A 25,303-nucleotide genomic window follows, 5' to 3' on the forward strand; every position below is an offset into this window, starting at 1 on the left:
ATATATATAATAAAATTATATATATTTTTATCTTGTAAAGAAATGAAAATGTGTTAAGCAAACCTGAATAAAATATAGGGTTGAAAGAGTAATAATTTTTGTCTAATTCCTTCTCGATATAGTTTGCGGCGCTAAGCATGGCGAGGAGCAACAACAACGGTTGTGAACACGATTCCAAGTACACTGTCCGTCGTTGCGATGTCGCCGTCATGTCACGTGGTAAGGCAACGTTCCAGCAGCATGAATCGATTGGCGTTGTTAACGGAGGCAACGTCCAGCAACGTAGCAACGACGACAGTACCGGGAACAGCAATGGCATCATCACCGGCAGCAATCACAGTCAAATAGAGGGTACGGCAGACTAGAATTATTCTCTTGGACGGACTCGGGGCGCACTTCAAGATTAATGTGAGTATTTTTGCATTTATATTGTTTTTTTAATAAATTTGAAAAAAATTTGTATTAGATAGGTTTTACAAAAAAAAATTTAAATTAGTAAATTTTAACCTTTGCTGAACGATAAAGTTAATTCGGACTCTATCCATGATTGTTTATCGTCTGAGGAGGGCTCAATCCTGGAGCCGAAACTAGTAGCGCTAAGTTAATTTATATTAATTTTAAGTAAATTTAAGTATTTCTTCATAATTATATTTTTATTTTTATAGTTTTTATAATTAAATTTTATTTTATTTTATTACTTGGATTTTTAACATTGCATTAAATGAATTTATATTTTGACTCTTACATCGCCCTTGTTATTTATTTATTATTGTTATACTAAGAGTCCTTGATTATTTTCATCTTACTTAATTCGGACTCTAAAACTAGTTTAACTGTTCTACAGTTGACGACGTATCATTTGTTTAGCGTAATAACGAGACAAACCTAGAAATAAATCTAGACGAGAAAAATCTATTTTTTAATTACTACAATGTAAATTAACTTTAATCTTAATTTATAATTCACTTTTTATCTCTTTCTAGTTCTAAAGATTAAAAAAAAAGTAAATTAAATCGAGATTAAAGTTAATCTGTACATTATTATAGTAGGAATGAACATAAGGTAATAATATGAATAGAGAACAATACGTTTGGAATAAACAGATTTCAAACAAGCGAAGAATGGGTCTAAATTGATTCAATATTTATGGGGGAAGACCACTGTAAAATTTACAAAAAATCGAAAAAAAAATTTTTTTTTTTTTAAATAGTTTGAAGCTTATAGAACAAGAAACAAAAGGTCCCAAGTATATATATTTAATTTTTTACTTATTTATCGTACATCGGTGACGGTGATTGTAAAACATACAAAGGTATAATGCTAAAGCACGTACGTTCAAAACATCAAAAGAAGGTCGTATCTTAAAACGGCAGAGCAAAGCCAGAAACGATGATGAGGAGAATAACTATTACGAGGCTGGCATGGCAGATTAGCGGTAAGAACAAAAATATTTGCATTATATAATATAAAAAATACGTAAAACTTTAAATGCGTTTTTCTCGAAACTGTATTTTTCAAAACGGTGTCGAAGGTTTTTCGCGTTTTACTCATGGGATTAACGTGAACTTCGATTTTTTGTTTTCCTTATATTTTTCTCGAAGCATTGACTGACAATTTTTACGATATTATTGTTATTTTGCAAGATGTTAATAAATTAATGAACAAAATTTGTACCAACAACCAAATAAAAAATTCAAAAATTTTTTCAAATAATCCAATATGGCGGAATCGTCGACACCAATAACCGGTGCAAAAAAAATTTGCTTTTTTTCACACACTACTCATAAGTGATATTATAATTTTTTCTTCTATACATTTAATATCTTTGATATATACTTAATTAAAATACCAAACCACAAGTTTACAGCTCTTTTATTTCGTCTACAATCCACGCTTAAAAATTGCCTATTTTTCCAACCGATCACAGTGATCTCCCCTCTTAAATGCTGTAGCTTGTGCGGTTGTTGAAATTAGTGCAAGAATAAAACAAACGATATACTGTGTTATGTATTTGTAGATTTTACTTATTTATTATTAAACACATGCGTCGATTTACGAAAAGAGAAGGGACTCTCTTTTCCCTTCTCTTAAGAAGATATTTTAGAGATTAGAAAATTTGTTCTTTTAACGATGCGCTTTCGTCAGAAATTGAAGATTTTTTTCAAACAATTAATGATTCTATAAGAAGAGTACATTATTTCTCTATCTTGTGCAAAAATGGTTATACATTTATATATAACAATATAATACGAAGCAACTGTAAATTACATATCTAATTAAGAAGTTGTTTTTTAATTTGCAAATATTGCCCTAAAATTATTCTGTTCTTTAGGATGATTTTTCCCAAGAGTATAGTTTAGCATATTATTAAATATGTAGAGTGTTTCGAAATTCGCGATCACGTTCAAACAAGAAAGATTAATTAAAAATGTTATTTGCAAATTTTTCTTTTAAGCAACAGTTCTGAGATATAAAGATTTAAATATAGCTAATTACAAATTACATTTAAATTGTCACTATTACCTATTAGTGCTGAAGTGCACGCTTACCAACTCTCACTAAACTACTACACGCGCGACTTATGGACAGATAGATGGTAAAATCTAAACATAGTTTACAGCTGGCTATTTTCTTTTCACAAAAAACTTTTTTACTGAACTTTTAGAGAATTTTTTGCTATTGTATTTCAAATCTCGAACTTTGGGACACATTCTGCATATCATTAAATAAAATAGTAAAACGAATTAATTGATATATAAAAAAGACGTAATTTTATATAATCTATACAAAAATTACAATTTGCAATGTGCGATTGTATATTTCGAAATGAACTTTGTTTGAAACTTCCACGAATAAATTTTAAAGAAGCTACGCGGTTTGCAGGTTATTTCCGTGTACTGATACATCGTTAAATATTTTTAGTGATGTATGAATTCTTGGATCCGTACAAAACGACTGTTGACAGAAAAAGAAAATTAATTTAATCGTTTAAGAAATATTGGTAAATATTAATATTATATTTAAATGCATATGTATATACAATATTTACTATCAGTAAAATTAAACTTTATCACGTGTCAAATCCTTTGCAAATACTGTAAAAATTATAAATTTATTCAAAAATATTTTAAAAAATTTTAAAGAATATATAAAGGAAAAAAAACTTTGACGTTTTTTTTAAACTGGAAAAACAGTAACATACATTTTATATGTAGTAATGTGAAATCGTTTACATGCCCACACAAAACACCTTCGCAATATATACATACATCGAGGACGTACGTATTAAATATCATACTGGATATTCAAGGATATATTTTATAAAGGATTAGTTTGTACATAATCTGATTGATCTTTCAAATTGCAGTGCGAACGATTAATTAACGTAAATGTTGAACCGTTGGCACAACTATATATTGTTACCACGCGAATTTACTGTAGAGCAAACGAACGAACAGAGCGGATAGAGAGGGCGCGAGGGGGAAACGTACGTGTCGCGCAGTTGTGCAAACAAATTCAGCTAATTAATCGGGAAGAGCGCGACTGTTCTGCAGTTGGACGCCTACATTCGAGTTTAGCTTCTTTTCTTTGCCGTTTTCCGCGCGTTACTCGTTATTAGAGTGAGACAGGACAAGACTTTTCTGTTCCTTCATGGAAACATTAATAAGTGGCAAGTTACGTTCTGTCATAAGCAACAGATTTTATTATATAGTATATGGTATAAAATACACATACAGTGCCTAATGGCCACCCCTTTTTATCCCTATTGTTAACAATATATAGACCTAATAAATATAGTATCACAAATTAAATGATAATTCTAACTAAATTCTCATATAAGCATAATAATCACTTATGTTAGAAAAATTATCCATGTTAAAGAACGAAGTTTAATTTTTACACAATATAGAGTACATATTTCGGTAGTATAAGTAGCATCCGTTCTGACGAGCACAACGATATATGATATAATAAAATTATTTTATAACAAAATATACAAACTACACAAGTTGTTTTGATTTAAAGTTTTTACAGGGATTATTACCATTTCAGTTTTGGCCCTGTGACGTGATTAACTTCCAAATTTCCCATTGACAATTGACATTTAATATGTTATCACATCTGATTATACTTATTAAGATGCTACAACTTTTATTATGCCAAAATATTTACTCTATAGTGTAAAAATTATGCATATTTCTTTGTTTTTCAATATGGATAATTTTCCCAAGTGAGAGAACGGTTTAATTTGGTACTATATCTGTTAGATTTATCTCTATTAGTTTACGAGATAAAAAAGGATGATATGGGGTACCTTGTTATATGTATGTAGTTGTTTTTTTATTTTCAACTGTCATTCGCATTTGTAGTTTACTCATTCGAGTGAGAAAATAAAATAAATGCATATTAATTTGTTCGTATATGTACGTTAATTTTTCAACGAGCTTCTAATGGAAATTAATGGAATTATTGGAAATTTATAGAAATTATATCTGGAAAACGAGATTATTACTGTCATTATATTACTGTCTTTATTAAGAGTAACATTTAAGCTTAAAATTTTGTTGCGTAATAATAATGGAGAATTATACAATTGTGACATGAACATGTAATATTCAACTAATATTTAGTATACAATGTTATGTTCTATAAAACGTAGTACGTCACTAAAATTGTTTAACTCGATATGTCAAAATTAATAATTAAGCTTAAATAAATTTTATTTCGAGAAATAAATGTCCGATTAACATTATTCATGCAAGATCCAATCGTTATCTATTTTTATCTATCTTTTTAACAGATATTGTAATATATTTTTTAGATGTATTCGGTATCTTAAAATTAAATTAGAATTGGATAGAGATGGATTGCTGAAATAATGCAACAAAATTTGAGCTTCTATTCCTGTTACTCATCAAACATTGAAATTCCGTCGCCGTTTAGTTTTGTTCATATTTCTGTTTCAGAGGACGAGAGGGTGAATGCATCTCGCAGGATGAATTCGTGCGCGCTCTACTTTTCCCAACTGCGGGCTATGCTCGTAAGAAATCTCCTGTTGAAGAAACGCGACACGCGGAAAACGTTTATGGTATGTTTTAATCTTATTTTAATGTATAATATTTACTGATGCATTTAAAATTTTCTATCGTAGTAGCAAAATTGACGCTAATATAACATAACATCTCTTTCGTAATTGCCAATTATTTTCGGCATTCAACTTTAAAATAGAAACCCAAACACTGTCTTAGTCATTGTATGTGATTTCATTTACTCTGTAATTCTTGAAGAAATATCGTTAAATTAAAAATCGGCACCTGTCGTGGAAAATATGTCACCGGCATGTGCCAAATGAATATTCATGCCACAAATATGTCATCACGTGCAGAAATATGTTGCCAACATCATTCTCGAAAATCTCCTTTGGGAAGCAATAGTTGCTTTTATTAAAATCAATTGGTCGCAGTGAATTTAAAAGCTTACTAAGGAGATATTAGAAAAATTATGTAATTGATATTTGTCTACACGTTGATATATTATATTTGGATCAACTTGTGTTATTTTCTTAATATGATTGAAGACATAGAATATGTCAACGTCAAACATTTGCGGCACTGTTTATTGGGAAAAATGTACAATAAGAGACTTTATAGTTATGCGTCTAACTAAAATATATTAAAACTTCTATAATACATATATGAGATTCTGTCTATTTTGATTTTAATTTACGATTTTTTTCCTAAATTTTAGATTGAAACATAAGTTATCTTAATATTTTCCTTTTTAATCTTGATGAACAACGCACAATGGATAAGATATATACATTGTTTCAACGATTTAGTATAAGTGTTATATAACTTCACAGTCGAATTTTCGCGGAGAAATAGCTAATTTCACATTTATTAGGTAATCCGTAGTACCATATTGGAGACGAAAGTAAAACAACGAAAACGAAAAGACGCGGACGTCTACCAGAATGGCGACGGCACGACTGCGCCTTGTCGCAGACTGCGTTCGCCAACTACGTTACCAATCGGTCGTTTTTGCGTAATCGCGGTGCCAACTGGGCCAAGGGTTAACAACGGAGAAGACGCTTCTCCATCTCGATAATTTTTAATTTTTGCGCTTTTTTTCACTCTATATTGTATATATGAAAAGGTTAATTAGAGTATAATTAAATAATTACTGATTAGTATAATTAAAAATTAAACCATAACAAGAGGAAATTATATAATTCTAATTTTTTCAAATTAAAATTATAATTTTTTATAAAAATAATACTTAAAAATTATTTATTATTAAATACAGTAATTTATATAATGTATATAATATATGTATAATTAAACTTAACTGAATTAATGAAAAGTTTAAAAACCATTATAGGTAGATAATTCGATATCTCAAATATAATTGTCTTAACCATCATAACTTTATCATAAAAATTAATTTTTTTACAGATATTTTGTATGTATTTAAATCTGTAAAATTTTATTCGTGCGTCAAAATAGGTACATATTAATTTTTAATGTAATTAATTAATTTTTTAATTAATTTTATATATATATATATATATAGTCTGATTTTAAATATAATTACTGTTTATAATTTAAACTCTAATAAAATTTTTGCCAGATCTAGAACACTTGCTATAAATACATATTCCAAATATGTCAATCACAAATCGATGAATTAGATTATCAGAGAATATAGACTCTTCTCAATTTTACTGATTTTTTAAATTTGTGATAATTGTTAATTTTTTTAATGCTCATATTTTTCGAGATCTAGGATATATTTAGTATATGTATAATATATTCTTTTTACGTTTATAAATTAATGAATTATCTATAAAAAAACTCGAAATGTGATTTTTTATTCTCTTTTTTATCTTAATTCTTAAATAATCAATCTGCATTTCAGTATAATAATTTACTGTATCTAAAACTTAATATTTATTATATTGTTGAATTTATTATATTTTGGGATACATGGCGAGAAAAAATCCTTTTTTCGCTGTTTGATATGTATTCGCGCATTTACATATTTATTATACATTTTTATCTAAACTTAACTATAGTATCAAGGTATTAGGAGAAGAACGTTTCATTCCGTTGTGATAGGATCTGTCGGGAGAATCTGCAAAAACCCAAAAATTATAAATTATCGTATTATCTTCATTCTGAACAGAACTTTGTTTCTGTCAAAAATTTCAAGTACCATCACTGTAACAAGTTCACTTTTTGCGAGCATTCCTCTGTTTGCTATCTTTAGCTTTAAAGATAGCTGGATCAAGAACATTGATGGGTCCGTTGTTCCACAATGAAGCAGACACGGTCTCAGTAGGCTCAATGGTAGATGGCAGCAAATGAGGCCCGACCAGAAAATACGCCTGCTCGACCCAAGTAGGCAGAGGTAATCCTGTGACGCAACACTGCCACAGTGGCAACCCCAAATGAGCCAGCATCATACGGAAGTATACGGTAAAATTATCAGCTAAGTGGTACCAGCCACTGCCTCGATGGAGCCAAATACTGGGCGAGTCTTGTTCCTGTTTAGAACGATATGCCAAATAAATCCTGCCATTTTCTGGTCCTGGGAAACACTGGCCAATTTCGAAGAGTTTACAATCGCGTGAATCCCCGGAGAACATGGTGTCTTGTAGTTCTGCGGTGACGTTTCCCGCTTGGATTTCTGTCGATTCCTGCGTCGATGGTCCTGTCTGCCGATCTTTACCGACATATCTCTTCAGAGACGCAAGACCGCCAATTTCCATACGACCTATTGAGAATTCTTCGCCTACGTCGATATGAAATTTTTTAATTAATATCGGAGAATTACAGTCATTAGTTTGAAGCTAACAATTTTTCACATTACTATAGGCAATGTAAAAACTCGGGAAAAGTACTCGAAGCTTTTTTTAGACAATTACGTGATACTTTTTTGACAAATTGTGTTGTTTAGATTATCATCTCTCATTACTTAGACAACTAAATCGTGACTCTATATTGGATAATATATTTCAGTATGCTTGTTTTGTCCAATGACGTCGGATTTTTTGAATCTAGGATCGTTAACAGCAAACGTTGCGACAAAAAAGTAACACACGAGCTTGTCGAGAAATCAATAAACAATAAAAAATTTTCAGTGATTAATTTTTATCTATCATAATATCACAATACCATATAAGATTCCATGGTAAAGTATATATATCTTTGAAAGCTCTTTTTTAGATAAATCCTATATTCTGAGTATACACACAATCGTTGATAAAAAACACAAGACTGGTTTTTATGTTTACTTTGCTTATAAGTACATCTTTTGATTTGTGATATAATAATTGCTAACAGTTATACAAAGTATTCTAAATAAAATGTAAATTATAAAAATAAAAGTTCTTGACATGCTATGGTGATCAACCATTTTTGCTATAAAAATGATTATTCTCGCAGTTTAAACTTAATAATTATAAATTTTTTTAAAATAAATCATAAAACATCTTAGATATGTTGATAACATATGTTGATAAATTGAGATAATAAATATCTATAAATTTATAATGAATATTTACATTACGATAATAAAAATTTATAAAATTATACGTGGAATATACATATATAATTTTTGTAACAATATTTAAAAAAAAGTTTAATGAATATAAAATAATAATATGAATAATAATGGATATTCATTTATATAAATTTATAAAATATAATGTTACGGAGTATATATGGATATTATAATGGAAGAAATATACAATTGATGGGATCAACGAAAAGAGAAAAGTTATGGAAAGATACATTGAATCAGAAATGCAGGATTAAATAGCCATCGTGTTTACCTGCTATATCGAGATTCCATTGTAACAGGAAACCATCGATAGAAGCATAGAAATTCCGGATGTCCTCGGGAAGCGCACAGCAATGGCGTTGCTCCCAATTGGTGATAGCGCCAGATTCACAGCCATTTCGCCTTTCGATCCGAACATTTCTCACGCATGGCGAGTTTTCGAGGATCTTGACTACGCCGAGGGTCAGATTCTCGTAGAAGGAATCCTCGGTAACAATGTCCACGCAGAACGACATTGTCTCTGAATTCTTACTCTCTGTCTTTTGCGCATTTAAATTTATTTCCAAATTTATTTTGTCTTTTCAAAAAATTATAGGAGATTTAGTGTTGTAAAATATATTTCTATTCATTTTCTTTAATCTATTTTTGTAAGCTATCGATATTTCTTTATATTAAAAAGAGCGATAGAAAAAGAGGAGTCGTAAAGAAATCGTATAAAAGGCAATCACAGGACAGAATTATAATTAGCAGTGTTCTGTAATATTGACATGTATATAAAGTATTTACAACGTTATGTCAGACAACGGGAAAATTATCAAAATATTTTATGTTCGTATAAACACTTAATGTTTTAATATACATATTATATTTTTTTCATACACTTTCCATCGTGCAATTCAAATTTATTTTTACTTTTTTATTCTAGCTCTTATATCACCTCTACTTCTTATAATACCTCTCTTATGTAATGCCCGCTCCTTATAGCAGATGAAAATTAAAAGACGTAATGAGCAAGTGAATGGTGCATTAAGTCACAGATGGAAGCAATTACCATTTGTATGTTTATACTATTTCGCTCACGTGCTACGAAGACGAAATATAAGGATTCTGTTCACTGGCATCCGAATATTATGATGTTTTATAATCGACGTTGCATCGATCTGTGTTATGTAATCATCGCATTGATACAGACACGGAAATAATATAAATTTTTACACTACACTACATTATGATTCGCACGTGACAATGTTAGAAAGATCGCTGTGTCTTTTATCTTCCAACGTTCTAGCGATTATCGCGAAGGGTGCGTTAGCTTTTTGTTGATCGCCATGACGACGGAACTTTCGGAGCTCAATATTCCCAAACAATGCACAGAATGTCTCACAATTTATTGTCCCTTTGTTCGTCTATTGTAATTAAAAATTTTTTAAAGTTCTTTAACTTGTTCTTAAGAAAGATTTAGCTTGTCAGCTTTTCGCATAATTTATTTATTATAAACATTAAATGTGACAATGTAGTGTAAAAGATTTATTCCATTAAAGAAAAATGTATTTGAAAAAATCACCACGTCTAATTTAATCTTTTTATATAAATTAACATCACTAATAATATAAAGTGTATAATACACTAATAATATAAAGTTATTTTAATTAATTAATTAGTTATATTTACCATTACTTATGATATGTAAGATGAATAGTTGTTTCTATTATAAAACTTTACTAAAAAATTATTTTTATTTTAATATTATTAAAAAAGAGGTTACATCTCTAATAATTTACAAATTAACTATAAAATTCGCAAAAGAGAAGGGCAATAATTATAAGACAATCTTATATTATGATATTAATAAGTAATATAATATTCTTAAATTTAAATTATATATTGTTATAAATTTTTTTATCATTTAAAGAATTTTTTACAAAGCTTTGTCAGAATAAAGCTTTATGAAAATTTCTTGAAACAAAGTTCTTAATTTGTTAGAAGAAAAAAATATGCAGTATCGAAACGATTCGGAGTATTGTTTAGTATTGTGTTACGAATAGGGAAGCAGAACAGCAGGTGCGCGTGCGGAACATAATAATTATAGGACACGCATGTATGTACGCGAGGGATTTCTGACCATGTAGAATTTATGTTACGTTTTTATTTAATAATGTAAAACAAGGGGTAACCACCCTACCTTATTATGTACTGTGGATAATTAACTGCAACAGACATGAAATAGAAATATTTTATTCATTTGATGTAAACTGTATAATTATGGAACGGTTTATATATTTATGCACAAAATATGCTTTTTAAAAAATATTAAGTCCTTGACTTTTTATCTTTTTTATGTCTTTTTAATAATTAATTAATTTTATAATGATGAATGTATATTCAATATACATATTATGTATTTATATATATTTTTTTGAGGGGGTAACCACTTAATGTAATCGTGGGATAGAGCTCCTGAAATCAGTATAAGATTCGTATGAAATTCTTATGTATAATCCAATAATTATATATGCAATTACAAAGAATAATTGTATAATATCAGATATAATCGTTTATTTTACTAAATAACTTTATATATATAGTAAAGAAAATTATTTTTCATCAGATGAAATCGTATGAAATCAAATAAAATTATGTAATCTGTGGGACAATATTTCAGCTATAGTGGTTACCTCCTCGTATTTTTTAAATATATTATTATTTTAAAAATTTGTCAGTAATAAAGGAATAAGAATTGAAAAAAAAAAAAAGTGAAAAGAGATAACCTATATAGATACGATAGTTGATAAATTAATAACATTAAATTATGTATAGACATATATGTATATACATTTTATCAACTATTATCTATTTTTTGTAGAGGAAAACTTAGAAGTTTATTTCTTTCAAATTGTTTTTTCTTTTATCAAAATATCTACTTAGTGTGCGTGTGCGTGTGTGTGTGTGTATTATTACTCGTATTATGAGCAATGATGTTACAATAAAAATGGAGAGAATTGATGTTATAAGAGATATATTATATAACTATGTATTTATCTGATCTCAAATCAGCATCATTTGATTACCCACAGGAGGTCTTTCTACCCCTTTATATTCTCGGAGCCTTGATCGTGGTGAAGGTCATGATACCCAATCCAAACTTTCCTGCGATGCTGACGCAGAAGCATGAAGGGGATATATTTGAATTATTCAATGGCTACAAAAACAATACAATCGCCGTGGTGCCCAATTCTACGGAAACCCTTGTGAGTATACTATAGTCTTTGAAAATTATTTTCAATCGCGTTAAATAGTCGATTTAAGTATGAATATTTTTAAAACGAATAACAAATATTTTTATTTTCAAAGATTCCGGTGTTATTTCAGTTCTTTTCATATGCTACGAAACATGCCTGTATGTGCATATATGAATAAAATTATTATATTGTTTATTTTATTTTCTTGTTACAAACGATTTTCATTGAAATGATTTTTAAATAAACTTCTATTTTCTCTCAAATCTAACTGTTTAAAAGTTGAGGCTTTAAAACAAATCTCAATTTTTATATTTTTAAATAAAAATATATAATCTTAACTTCTTTAAATATTTTGAAGTAAAATTTTATTTGGAAATAATTTTTTAACTTCAAATTTATTAAAAATTACATTTTTTTGCTAAGTAATGTATATTTTTTACAATATTGTAATTTTATTTAAGCATAAACTGCTTTGATAGATGGTCTTTTTGCCAGATGTTGCAAGATTTCACGTGATATAAAATTGACGTTGTATTTTCTAGAGCTTCTTAAGCTCCATGAATAGCCTCTGGCTCTCTATGTGGGATTATCCAGGTAAGCTTCCCTTAAACTTTATGATGTTCGACACGAAGGATGATCTGCAAGCAGCGTATTGGAGAGATCCTTACAGTATACCCCTAGCAGTTATTTTCGAGGACCCCCAACCGATATCGCAGCGTCTTATGTAAGATAATTTTTACATTGTTTTAACCATTGTTTTAAATGAATTAAATTTAGAACAAAAGCGTGTGCAATTTTTTTCAAGAAAAAAGAGATTCAGAGAAAACGAAAATTTTTTTATAAGGAACATTTTTATTTCTTATGTTTGTATATTATATTATTTTTTAAAATAAGAATATCCAGTCAGCAAGAAATATATCGAAACATTTCGGTAATGTTACAATGTTGCTGAAATGTCACAATAAATTTCTTGCTTACTATACAAAGATTTTTATAACAAACATCACATATAATAGCGAACATTATTCTTAAAAGCAGAATTTTTCTTTTTTTATTATTTTCAGTAACTATATAGGGGAAAAATAGTTTAATTTTTTCAATAAAATATGTGATAGATTCTAATAGATTTATCTGATCTTACAATTAATTTATCTTATTTGACTGTTGTAATATATTATCATCTCTTTAATACTAAAAGTTGCTATCCCTATAATTAACATTAAAAATATTTTATGCGTATCATAAATTTCGACAAATAAATTTCAAAATCAAGTCTATAATAATGAATACTATAACATTAAGTATGAATCATATTAATCATAAATTTTGCTTCTTTTATTTTGGTTCGATTCTGTAGAGAATGTTGGCTCAGCATCTTTTATTAACATACGAATTCTTTCATGCTACTTAGATATGAAATTAGAACGAATCCTTCATACGTCTTGCTGCCATCGCCAACCAAATTATATTCTGCTCCGGTCAGTTGTCGAAAGAATAAGACTAGTCACTGGGTAGTCGATCTTTTATCGATAAAGACCGGGGAAGCTTGTCCCGCAGACAATTACTTGCATTCCGGCTTTATGGCCTTGCAGATGTTGATGGATATCACAAAGATAAGAGTAAGTCTCTTTCTTTTATTTCAAAAAGCTTATCTACTAAATATTCATTGATTTTATTTTTGAGTCACACGTTTATTGCTTGACAAGAATATAGATTTATTCTGATAATTAAATTAATCCTGATGTTATTATTTGCAGTTTGTAAACCCGGGAAATCCCGATGTGACAGTACCGGATATTAAACTCATAATGTTTCCCAAGGAAGCGTATACTGCTGGTAAGCAATCTTACCAGAAATTTTTAGATTCACTGATTTCTGCCATACATGCCGCATTTAGTGTGTAAATAATTACATTATTTTCTTAGACTGGATGTTGGCCTTCAGAGTTGTTATTCCACTTTACATGGTTCTTGCGCTCTCGCAATTCATTACCTATCTTCTCATCTTAATAGTTGGTGAGAAAGAAAATAAGATTAAGGAGGGAATGAAGATGATGGGTTTAAACGATTCCGTGTTTTGGTAAGATCGTAAATTTACAAATAATTCTATCTAATATCGACAGCTTTTTAAGCTTTGATAATGTATGATTTTGAAAAAATAATTAATTTATGTCAAATGTTATTATTGATATTCTCTTACAGCGTCCTGTATGTATTCCTTTTCTTCTTGTAGGTTGTCTTGGTTCATCATTTACAGCATCTTCGTCTTTTTGCTCTCTGCCGTCGGAGTGGTGTTGCTCTTCACCCTGCAAATGTTTCAACACACACATTTTCTGCCAATATTCCTTTTGGTAGTTCTATACAGTTTTTCCGTGATTATGTTCGCCTTTATGGTCACGCCATTCTTCGATAAGTCGCGCGTAAGTAATTTTTAATGAGATTGTCTTCGTGCATTTTTCTTTTTGTGTCTAAAGATTTAATTTTATTCCAAAAAAAGGAACTTTTGTTTTTTTTTTCAATAATTTTTACGATTGTGTATGTCGTACTATTATTAGATTAGTACAGAGAGAGAATATATAAATTATTTATTTATTTATATTTTCTTAAAAAGAAGTTATGTAATATGATTAATTAAAATATCTTTTTATATGTTTTAGACGGCTGGTGTTTTAGGAAACTTTGCTGTTACAATACTGAGCTTTATATACTTCATTCAAGTATTTGTTAGTGATTCCAGCTCAGTTACATACTGGTTGGTTTCTTTGATCAGTCCAACTGCATTCGCTTTGGCGATGGATAAGGTAAGTCTCAAAATATTTTCTTAATTCCTTATATATGTATAATTTTGAAACAACTAACAATAATAATAACAGTTTGTTTAATTTTCTTTAAATGATTATTAAAACTGTAATTTGTATTACACATTTAAAAAAAATTAAGCAATTTCTCTTATATTGTTAACGAAATATTTTACTTAATAAATAATTTAAGAAGGAGAAACTTGCAGAAGTTTTTATATAATTGGTAATATGGATTTTTTATATATAGCCTTATTAAATGTTGTTATATATAAATATATATAATTCTTATATAACATATTCATAAATATGCACGTTATGTCTATATTATTATATATAGTATTTGTATTTGGTGTTTATGCTGGATTGTGTATTTTACAAAGCTTGACATTGTGTTATCTAGTCTCTGGTATTGGACCTGCAAGGTGAAGGAGTAAATTTCGACAATCTCTGGTCCGGCCCAGGAATACCTTTTGGTGGCAGTCTTATTATGATGACTTTGGATATCTTTTTGTACGGCTATCTGGCCTATTATCTTGACTCCGTAATTCCAAGTAAGTTTCTTTTTCATGAGTTATTGCAATGCAAAATTGCTTAAAAATATTTAAATTTTGTTTAAAATTAATGTATGAAAATATTCTTACGTTAAAGTAATTCTTAAAACAATTTTTTTATTTGCGGCATCATGATGCGCAATTATTTTATATATTGTATATATGTATATGTATATGTATAATATTTATATGATATATGATAAACTTAAATAAAGTTTAATGTAAAAATCAATTTCTAGGTGAGCATGGAACAAAGAGACCACCTTGGTTTTGCTTTTTACCTGGATTTTGGTGTCCAAAGAAGGTTCAAAGGGTGAGTCCATAAGTGTATATAACAAAAATATAAATAAAATTAATTAGATTTTTCATTGAAATATATTATATATGTATGTATGAATATTTATAAGTATATATACATACACACATTAAATAACTATATATATTTTTAAATTACCGAGACGGATTGATATACGAACTAATTGAGATGTTTTAAAGTAGCACAAAAGTTTGAAAGGTTTTATAAAAACGTGTGGAAAGCATTCTAAATTATTCAAAACGTTCGTGTGTATGTATGTTAGTCTTTTTCATTTTAATAATAACGATGATAATAATAATAATTATTTTATTAAGTTAATGAATAGAATTACACGTATAATAGGGATATTAATTGATAATGAGTTGAGGTGTGTCACAATTGTCGTTCTCATAGAAATATTTGCAGGTGCCATCGTCGAACGGTGAATCAAACTCGTTTATTCCGGGTGAGGAGGCGAATCGCGACGTGGAGCCGGTGGTGCGCGAAATGAAAGGCCGCGAAGCGATCAGGATAGCTGACCTCTACAAATCATTCCACAAGTGCAGGCAACCGGAGATCAAGGCGGTGAATGGCATCAATTTGACTATTTACGAGGGTCAAATCACTGCTATTCTCGGTCACAACGGCGCCGGCAAGACCACTCTCTTCAACATCCTCACAGGCCTGACCGCACCTACATCTGGCACCGCTCTAATATTCGGTTACGATGTGCGTGATTTCAACGACATGCGAGCGATACGCAGCATGACTGGAATCTGTCCGCAACACGACATCCTTTTCGATCTACTGACGCCGCGCGAACACCTTGAGTTCTTCGCCGCGGTGCGTGGCATTCCACGCTCGATGATACGACATGAGGTACCTAAAGATTAAAATTAGTGTATTCTATATTTATATTATACTGATTTATAGTATACTACTTTGTATAATAATTTGTATTAATAATGAAGCTCGATATTTTTATTTATAATATTTAAAATAGAATAAAAATGGATAAAAAAATTAATATTTGATCTCTAGGTGAAGAAAACCCTAAAAGACATTGATCTAGTCGAGAAGGCGGACACTTTCGCACGATATTTAAGCGGTGGACAGAAGAGAAAACTGTCTGTGGGAATCGCAATCATCGGTGATCCCAAAATTATTATTCTTGACGAGCCTACTGCCGGAGTGGATCCTTATTCGAGAAGACAGTTATGGTCTCTTCTCCAGTCGAGGCGACACGGAAAAGTGATTCTGTTGACAACTCACTTCATGGACGAAGCGGATATACTTGCTGACAGGAAAGCAGTAATCAGCAAGGGAAAGCTTAGATGTTGTGGCAGTTCTCTGTTTTTAAAGAACAAATTCGGCATTGGATATCATTTAACGTATGAATACCGTCATTAGTACTTATTCTTGTATATTACGTATATACACGTTGAAAAATTTTTATTTGAAAGAACACAGAAAAAGAATTTGTTTTACATTTATTTATTTCAACTAATTTGATGTAGAAATTATTTTTTATTCACTATAGAAAAGCATATGAGATTGTACACAAATTCAATGTTGTATATTATCAGAGCTTAAAATTTTAACAAAAAGGAATTACAAAGTGTATACAGTTGTTTGTTAAAAATAAAATAATTTTGAGCAATTAATAAATATTATATTTTGCAATTATAGATTAGTTTTGGAGGGTAATGCCAGGGAACATGCTATTAGCCGGTTAGTAACTTCGCATGTGAGCAAAGCGGAAAAGGCAAGACGTCACGGTCGGGAATTGAGCTTTATTCTGCCTCACAACTCTGTAGAAAATTTTGCACCCCTTTTTTCCGCCATCGAGCATGAGATCAAGACTCGTACGAGCAGGCTTGGCATCAATAGCTATGGTGTGTCGATGACTACTTTGGAGGAGGTATTTTTGCATCTGGAAAAGGACGAGGAGACCGAGTGTACAATGGACAATCTGTCGAAAAAGATGGTGCGTAATCGCGCCCTCAGTCGATCACTTTCATTACAGTCCAAGAGCACGTCGTATCAGAGTTTGCAGAACGAGGGTGTAATCGTACAAGGCGACGGTCAAGGGAAAGGTACGTGGATCATCTCTTCTCTCAACGTTTTATTCTAAGTTTTTGCAATTTAAAAGGAAATTATTTGCTTTTCTCTAAAATAAACTTTTTCGTCAATTATCTATCTATATAAGTTATTTAATATTGAATTAAATTATTTAATATTAAATATTATAAATATTTTATGTTGTTTAATGTTGTTTAAATAAGTATGATAATATTATGGAATTATTTTAGCTAATGATTTGCCGGACGGTATTCATAATGATCGAAATCCACCTGTGCTCGGTCTCGGCCTAGATTCCATCAAGATTCGGCCTAACTTCTTTCAAACAATTTATGCCTTGTTACGTATAAGAGTACTCAGACTCTTCAGAAACCTCCAACTGCTATACTTCACAATCGTCACGCCACTGGCTCTGGTAGCACTCGGTCTCTATCTGAACAGCATCCGAACGGTCGATGTCAAGATGGAGTCGCTAAAACTTAATAGCCGTAAGTGTTTGAAATTATACAAAATAGAAGACAGTTTGGTTCTTTTTTTTTATTTGCATTCAATTTATATATATGTATAATTTTAAAACAAGTATGGCACATTTTGCAAATCAGTTCTATAAAGAACAACATTCCTATTGTTTAAATTGAATATAGTATTTTATAATAAATATATTTTTATAGAATTTCAATTACATATTTAATAAATATGTCCATAAATTCACGAAAATGTGGAATATTATATTTTAATTAAAGGTTGCTGTCATAAATTAATCAGATTCATGAATTTATGGGCAAAAGTATGTGAAAACTTTACTTTATAGAACACAAATTATATTTTTAAAATCGTTACTATTTTTGCAAAATCAAATTAATTATAGCATGCTTTCCATTTCTTAGATACATACAACGAAACCAAGATCCTGTATTTAAATAATACCGATCACGACATTACCAAATTGATAGACAGTATAACTCAAGACGCGAAGCACATAGAAGAATATGATGGCAATTTCGCGAATTTAATGAATATTGCGCCACATACAGCCGCCTTCAATATTAACGATTATAATCTACCGCTACTCAACCTGACCGTCACATACAACGATACGATGCAACATTCCCTTCCGATATTGATAAACATTCTTTCGAACGCTTATTATAGGTGAGTTTATCATATGGAAAAAATAAAGAGACTTCAGTAATTTTGAAATATTTAAGATATGTAAATTCTTTAAAAATAAAAAATGTTTAGGGTGTTACATTTTGACCATGATCCATTTGATGCAACTACAAATGCTCTTCGAAATATTTTTTGATTGGTTATTATAAAAATTCTTTCAATTGGTTCAAATAATTCAAAGTACTTGTAATGCCAAGTAGACTCTTTGTTATAAAAGAATTTTAAAAAAATGAAGTAAAGAAATTAATATTGTTGTAAGATATTATAAACTAATTCCTTCAAAGATTTTTATATAAACAAAAAAGATCATAATTTAGTTAGATGATATGCGCCTCTCAAATTGAGAGAATAATAATTTTACGAATTATAAATTTTTATTTAGATTGATCTCGGGTAAGAATGAAGCTACGCCAATCGAAGTCTATACACATCCTTTCCAGCAAACGTCGCAACCCCAACAGTTCAGTGTCGGCGCAGCCAGCAGTGCTATCTTTCTCGGCATGGTTTTCATAATATTGCCGATTTCTTTAGCAGTAGACATGGTTTACGATCGCGAGGTAAGAGCTCTTAAATCTTATTACCTTATTATACGAGTTACAATATTTTAATAATATTATATATGCTAGAAATTAAACAAAGAATCTATCAATATTAAAAATCTATGTATTTTTTAAATATATTTTTTTAAACTGCAAAGTTTCTTTTATTAATTTTAAGCAAAATTGTTATTTTTTGAATTTTAATTCTCTTATTATGCGTATATTTGTTGAAATGAACTTTTTTATTCGAAATCATTTGAAAGATTCAGCAAGCATAAAGTTAAAATGAAATGTGATATATATTTTCTTTCAGAGAGATTCTATATACAGTATAAAAATATTTTTCAGATTAAAGCGAAGAATCAACTTCGCGTGAATGGCCTGTCGTTCTCCACGTACTTTCTTAGCTACTTCATTGTGTTAGTCGGCCTGATGATTTTCATCTGCCTGTGCATCCTCGGCATCATATTCCTCTTCGATGTGCCTTCGCTACGGGAAATACCGGCCATCATCACCCTCAGCATTCTTATCATGTTCTACTGCCCATCGTCTATCGTCTTCTCTACATGTCTCAGTTACATCTTCGATAAAGTGGATTCCGCGCAAAGCATGTTGCCGAACATCGCGACCTTATTCGGGTTGCTACCGTTCATCCTTGTCATGATTCTTGATATACAAGGACTCGGTAAATAATAAAACCGACGTATTGAAATCATCTCATCATTTTCTTTCAGTGAAACTATAATGAAAAGCCATCTTCCTCACAAGCTTTCTTATTTTGAAATCTAATTTGTGATGTTGTGGAATAAACTTATTTATATCTTTTTTCTTTAATTGTTGAAAAGCTGTATGCCTTTAGCTATAAGCTTTTGATTTTGAATGTTTTCAGTTCCTAACTTGCAGCGTTGTCGAGTTGTCAAACTATTTATATATTATATTTTTCTCTTATCTTTGAGACTATAAGCTTTATAACTGTTTTTTTTATCAAAATTGATATCATTAAAATTATCTGTTACATATCTGTTGCTCAAGGTGGGACAGCTTCGTTCGCGTTGCACGTGGCCTTTTCCCTATTGAACAGCATGTACGTGCCGTACGCGGCGGTGTACTACGTGGACCGCGTTCATTTGATGTGCTCCATCAATGCTGCCTGTCATTATCTCGCCATGTCTGATTACCTCACTGTGGAGATTATATTGCTGGCTTTTGGTGCATTAATACAATGTCCGGTTTGGTTCATAGTACTCCTCGTACTGGACATCAATAAAAGCGGCGGCAATGTCAGCGATGTGTTTAAACACTACTTTCTGGTTAGCTCAAATTTAACGTTATCACTTAAAATTTTTATTACTACTGGTAAACCTATCTTTTTTTATATGCAAACATATATTTTAAAATTGCATCATTGTTTTATATTTATACTTATTATATATATTGCAATATGATTCAAATCTCATATTCTAAGATAAAAAATTGAATTCTTTAATTTTTAAAAAATTTACTTCCTTTATAAGTAATTTTCTTTCTTTTTCTAACTTATTTATAAATTTCTTTATTTGATTATAATATAAAAATGATTATATTGAGAAATAGTATAAGAAATATAGGTATACATTTTCGTTTTTAAATTATATAATTGTTTGCCTATTTAATAAATAAATCGCAGATAAACAGTTTTTTTTAATATAATTTAAAGTATATGGTACATTCCAGTCTTCTATTTATGAGTGAATATTTTAAATTAAATATATTATAAACCTATCAAATATATCTTTAAAATATATTTTTGCAACAAAAATGTGATTTTTTTCCACAGCATGATGGTGATTCCATTCGTGAGGAAATTATGGAAAATTCGGATATCGGCGAACATGAAGATGCAGATGTAAAGAACGAGCGACAAAAGGTTTTCAATTTTGTCGTTTCAGCTCTCGGTCAAGAACCGCCTTTAGTATTGCTTCAAGTAAGTCAAGTACAAATTGGAGACACTAGATTGTCTTCAACACCATTTTGCAATACGAATGTGAATAATCATTTCTAACGTATCTTTGATGCTGAACATTAATTCGTTGACAAAATTTAGCTAACATATAACAATTTAACAAAAAATGGCATTAAAAATTATCTACCATTTTGAAGGTTTCATGATATTGTAGCAGCAGTGTCCAATTTATAAATAAATTTTATTAATGCCCTGCGAAAGCATCAACTTTTAGTTTTAAAATGCATTTTTATTTATTTCGATATTCTGGGAAAGAATTTCCAAATTTGTAAAAGAGTAATATACAGATGCGATATTATTCTACGAAAATTATTGTGTCGGTAAAACAAACGATTTTTTGATCTTCTTATAATTAATAGCAAAATTAGTTACACAAACACAGTTTGTTTTAACTTAAAGCAATTTTTATAACACAAATATTCAAATTAATTCCTTTTTTACTGGAATGCAAAGGTACTCTATATCTCACATGCATAAAATGCATGATTATAGAATCTGCGAAAGGAATATCAACAAAAAGAGTCAGGATCATCCTGCTGTACAAAGCGTGAAGACGAGAGGATGGTTGCTGTACGAAACCTCTCATTAGCGGTAGAACCGGGTGAGGTTCTGGGTCTATTAGGTCACAACGGCGCCGGTAAGACCACGGCAATGAAGATCATCATCGCCGAGGAGGCACCAACGAAGGGTAGAGTGCAGATCAGTGGTCATAACATTAACACCCACATGACGGAGGCTTTCCGGCAGATGGGTTACTGTCCCCAGCACGACGCTCAATGGAAGAATATCACTGTAAGAGAGCATCTGGAATGCTACGCTGCGATTCGCGGTGTTCCTTGGAGCGAAGTCGACAGGTGCGATCTTTTAATATTCACTTAGTAAAATATAATTAATTTTTTAGGGATATAATTAACTTATATAAACAATTGTGAATCATTATAGAATTAAAAAAAATCTGTTTAATACTTATAGAATAAAAGTTCTACTGCAGTGTCAAAAAATAGCGTAGCATTAATTAAGTATTTTCTTTTCCATACGGCAATCTAGTTTTCTGATGTATAAGTCGATACTAGCATTTCTAACATAATTGATAGAATATTGTTTTTTTAATTATTATGTTGCAGAATCGTGGATCAGTATTTAACCGGTCTACAGATTCACGAACATGCTGACAAGCAGAGCCAAGAATGTTCCGGCGGAACTAAAAGAAAACTTAGCTTCGCGATGGCAATGGTCAGTGGACCGAAGCTGATTCTTATGGATGAACCAAGCACGGGTATGGATCCCAGATCAAAGAGATTTCTATGGGATACGATTCTCGCTAGTTTCCAGGTAAAATATCATATACTGTAATTTAAAATTTTCCTTAATCAATAGATTTTTTTATAATATATTTTTTTGTAATTTCTACGAACTAAATAAAAAAAGTATAAAATTAATACGAATAAATATAGATATAAGCAAATATAGAAGAATAAATAATGGCAATACAATTATCAGAATGTATCAGCAATCAATTCACATTGAAAGATTGAAGATGTCTCGATTCGACTACATTGAAACTTTTCTTCTAAACATTTTTTTTATTAATAGGGTGGTAGAGGAGTTATACTGACTACCCACTCCATGGAAGAAGCAGATGCACTGTGTTCAAGAGTCGGCATAATGGTGAAGGGTGAACTGAGATGCATCGGCTCGACTCAGCATCTAAAAAATCTCTATGGTGCTGGCTATACTCTAGAGATGAAGCTGCAGGGCGGTGACTGTACACCGACAACACCCTCCGGTGACAGGATCACCGGCTTGAAGGAATTCGTCGCCGGCCTTTTCCCCGACGCCACTCTAGAGGAAAGTTTCGCTGACCGGCTAGTTTTTGCCGTGCCCCAACATTCTGTGACCTCACTGGCTGAATGCTTTACACAATTGGAAAAAGGTGAGAAGACGATTTGAAAAATTTGAAGAAGTTTCTTAGAATTTAATAATCAGCTTGTCATAGACCCAAAGAACACAAAAATCTAAGGACTTTTTTTATATAAGCGTATTAATAAAGACTTATTCGAATTAAAAGATAATTAGAAAAATACATAATTTTATTGATATCTAAGTCTGGGATTTTTTAGTTTGGATATTTTACATATAATTTTTTGTAGTTGTAACAATTTCGAATATCACACGTCTTAATTCTTAATAGCAATTGTACAATTTTTAATTAGCAAAATTTTAAACAAGAGAAAGAGAGAGAGAGAGATTTGATATTAGAAATTTAAAACTACTCAGCCTTTCTCTTATATTTTAAATCGATTGTGAAGGAAATTTTCGTAATTTTTTGAAAACTTTTGCTTGCAGCCAAGCTCGAATTGGACATTGAAGAGTACAGCTTTAGTCAAACTACCTTGGAACAGGTGTTCCTTAAGTTCTCGCATTAGAACACTTCTCTGGAATAATGATGTGACGTTGTTATGTAATATTCAGTGATAAACTCGCGATCAGTGCGCGTGAAAGAACTGTTTATCTACATATGAAGAAAAAGAATGTGTTGCAACATGACAGATATGGTCAGTTCATTGGTTTTTAAAATTTCTATGTCTTTATTAACAAATTATGTGATTGCGCCAATGACAATATGTGATAAAACGTCATCTTTTTATTACGAGACGTCACAGATAATAGAATGGCAAGTATAATGGTTATCTAACAATTCTAGTATTGCAAAGGAATATCGAAGAGATATCAGTTTGTGCCTTCAAATTCTTGGAGGGACAATGAAGAAACGAACAGACAAAATGATGGGATAAGAAGAGTTTTTGAATAATCTTAATTTTATTTCGAAGTGTTGCAAGGTGACGAGCTTTAGAAGCTTAATAGAGAAATGAAGAAGGAATATAATGGAAAACAAGGAACAATTATTTAAGAATCGTAGCGTTTAAGATAAAAAAAGTAAAAAATTATTTAGTTGTTGTCGAAGTACTGAAGAAACAATGAAAAGAATATAGAACAATGAAGAAAGAGAAACCATTAGACAGGAATGGTGGATTACATTACCAAGAAGAGAGACAAGTTAAATTCTGGTCTGTCAAAGCAAGAGTGAGAAGAAACGTAAAACGATGAAGGAATAGTTAATCAATTATCTCACCGTTATACGTTTGATAGCAGTATTAAGATGACAGAAAAATATAGAGATGACAAAATGGTGAACAAATAGATAACTGTATTAAAGCCTACATTTGAGGGAGTGTTGAAGAAACTATTCGCTTTGTAGCTCCAAACTGATAGAATGATGAAGCGACAAGGGAGCTACGAGGGAACATACACATACACAAGTTTAGCTACTAGTTTTAGTTTGCAATTTTGAAGGAGTATTAAGTGACAAATCGTCTTGCAGCTTTATCGAAGAAGAAACGTTGGCGAAACAATATAGTAAAATGGAACTTTAAAGAAGTATTAACAAAAGTTCTTTAGTTCTGAGATTAAAAGGACTATATAGAAAAGAGATGAAGAATTTAATAATTGCTAGGCAAAAATTGCCTTGTCACTGTAAAATTAATGACGAGAGACGACGGGGGAATAGTTCATTAGGTCTAGCGTGGAAATGTTTCGAGGAGCATCGGGACAAATCAGTTCAAGTTGAAAAAAAGACTGGAGGATGATGAAACATGAAGTTGACTCTTTAGATAGTGCTTCGAGAAAGTGTTGAAACGCGAGACCGCCTTCGAATTATCGGAGGAACGACGATCGATAGAATCGTGGAACAGTTAGGAACAAATAGGAATCTAATAATAGTGTCTTTCCTTTAGGAGAACGTCAAGGTGACAGGGTGGACGAGGGAGAGACATTGACGGTGGTGTTACTGTTCGCGCTAGTGAACGAACACAATCGTCCTTCGCGAAAAATACTCTCTCTATAAAGTTTTGTGTATTTATTCTATAAATAGTATCGCGGAGGTATATATCGTACATGGGGGTATAGTCGCGATTTTTGAACACGAGCTCCCTTTTAACAGTGGAGTATCGTCGTTCTCGCAAAGCTTTACGCTCGAAATTTCGCACGAAATTTTTATCAG

General features: G+C 30.7%; 2 protein-coding genes across 2 annotated transcripts; one reads left to right on the forward strand and one right to left on the reverse strand.

Moving 5' to 3' along the window:
• Positions 1-374: 374 nt before the first annotated feature.
• On the forward strand, positions 375-23,669 carry LOC108773094 (ABC transporter A family member 1). The gene is made up of 24 exons (XM_018538814.1): positions 375-408; positions 4,968-5,089; positions 11,640-11,813; positions 12,347-12,528; positions 13,216-13,423; positions 13,562-13,640; positions 13,730-13,883; positions 14,037-14,223; positions 14,461-14,604; positions 15,005-15,155; positions 15,395-15,468; positions 15,877-16,329; positions 16,492-16,841; positions 17,140-17,546; positions 17,763-18,020; positions 18,420-18,684; positions 19,085-19,259; positions 19,590-19,926; positions 20,274-20,551; positions 21,058-21,204; positions 21,736-22,097; positions 22,368-22,575; positions 22,837-23,176; positions 23,590-23,669. The coding sequence occupies exons 2-24, from the start codon at positions 4,997-4,999 to the stop codon at positions 23,667-23,669; spliced, it is 5,106 nt and encodes a 1,701-aa protein (XP_018394316.1). The 5' UTR covers positions 375-408; positions 4,968-4,996.
• On the reverse strand, positions 7,034-9,104 carry LOC108773095 (tubulin polyglutamylase complex subunit 2). Its single transcript, XM_018538815.1, has 3 exons — positions 8,837-9,104; positions 7,216-7,794; positions 7,034-7,134 (listed from the first exon to the last, which is right to left on the reverse strand). The coding sequence occupies exons 1-2, from the start codon at positions 9,078-9,080 to the stop codon at positions 7,232-7,234; spliced, it is 807 nt and encodes a 268-aa protein (XP_018394317.1). The 5' UTR covers positions 9,081-9,104; the 3' UTR covers positions 7,034-7,134; positions 7,216-7,231.
• Positions 23,670-25,303: the final 1,634 nt, after the last annotated feature.

This window comes from Cyphomyrmex costatus, unplaced genomic scaffold (genome assembly GCF_001594065.2).
Source record: "Cyphomyrmex costatus isolate MS0001 unplaced genomic scaffold, Ccosl1.0 scaffold199, whole genome shotgun sequence".
NCBI classification, from domain to species: Eukaryota; Metazoa; Arthropoda; class Insecta; order Hymenoptera; family Formicidae; genus Cyphomyrmex; species Cyphomyrmex costatus.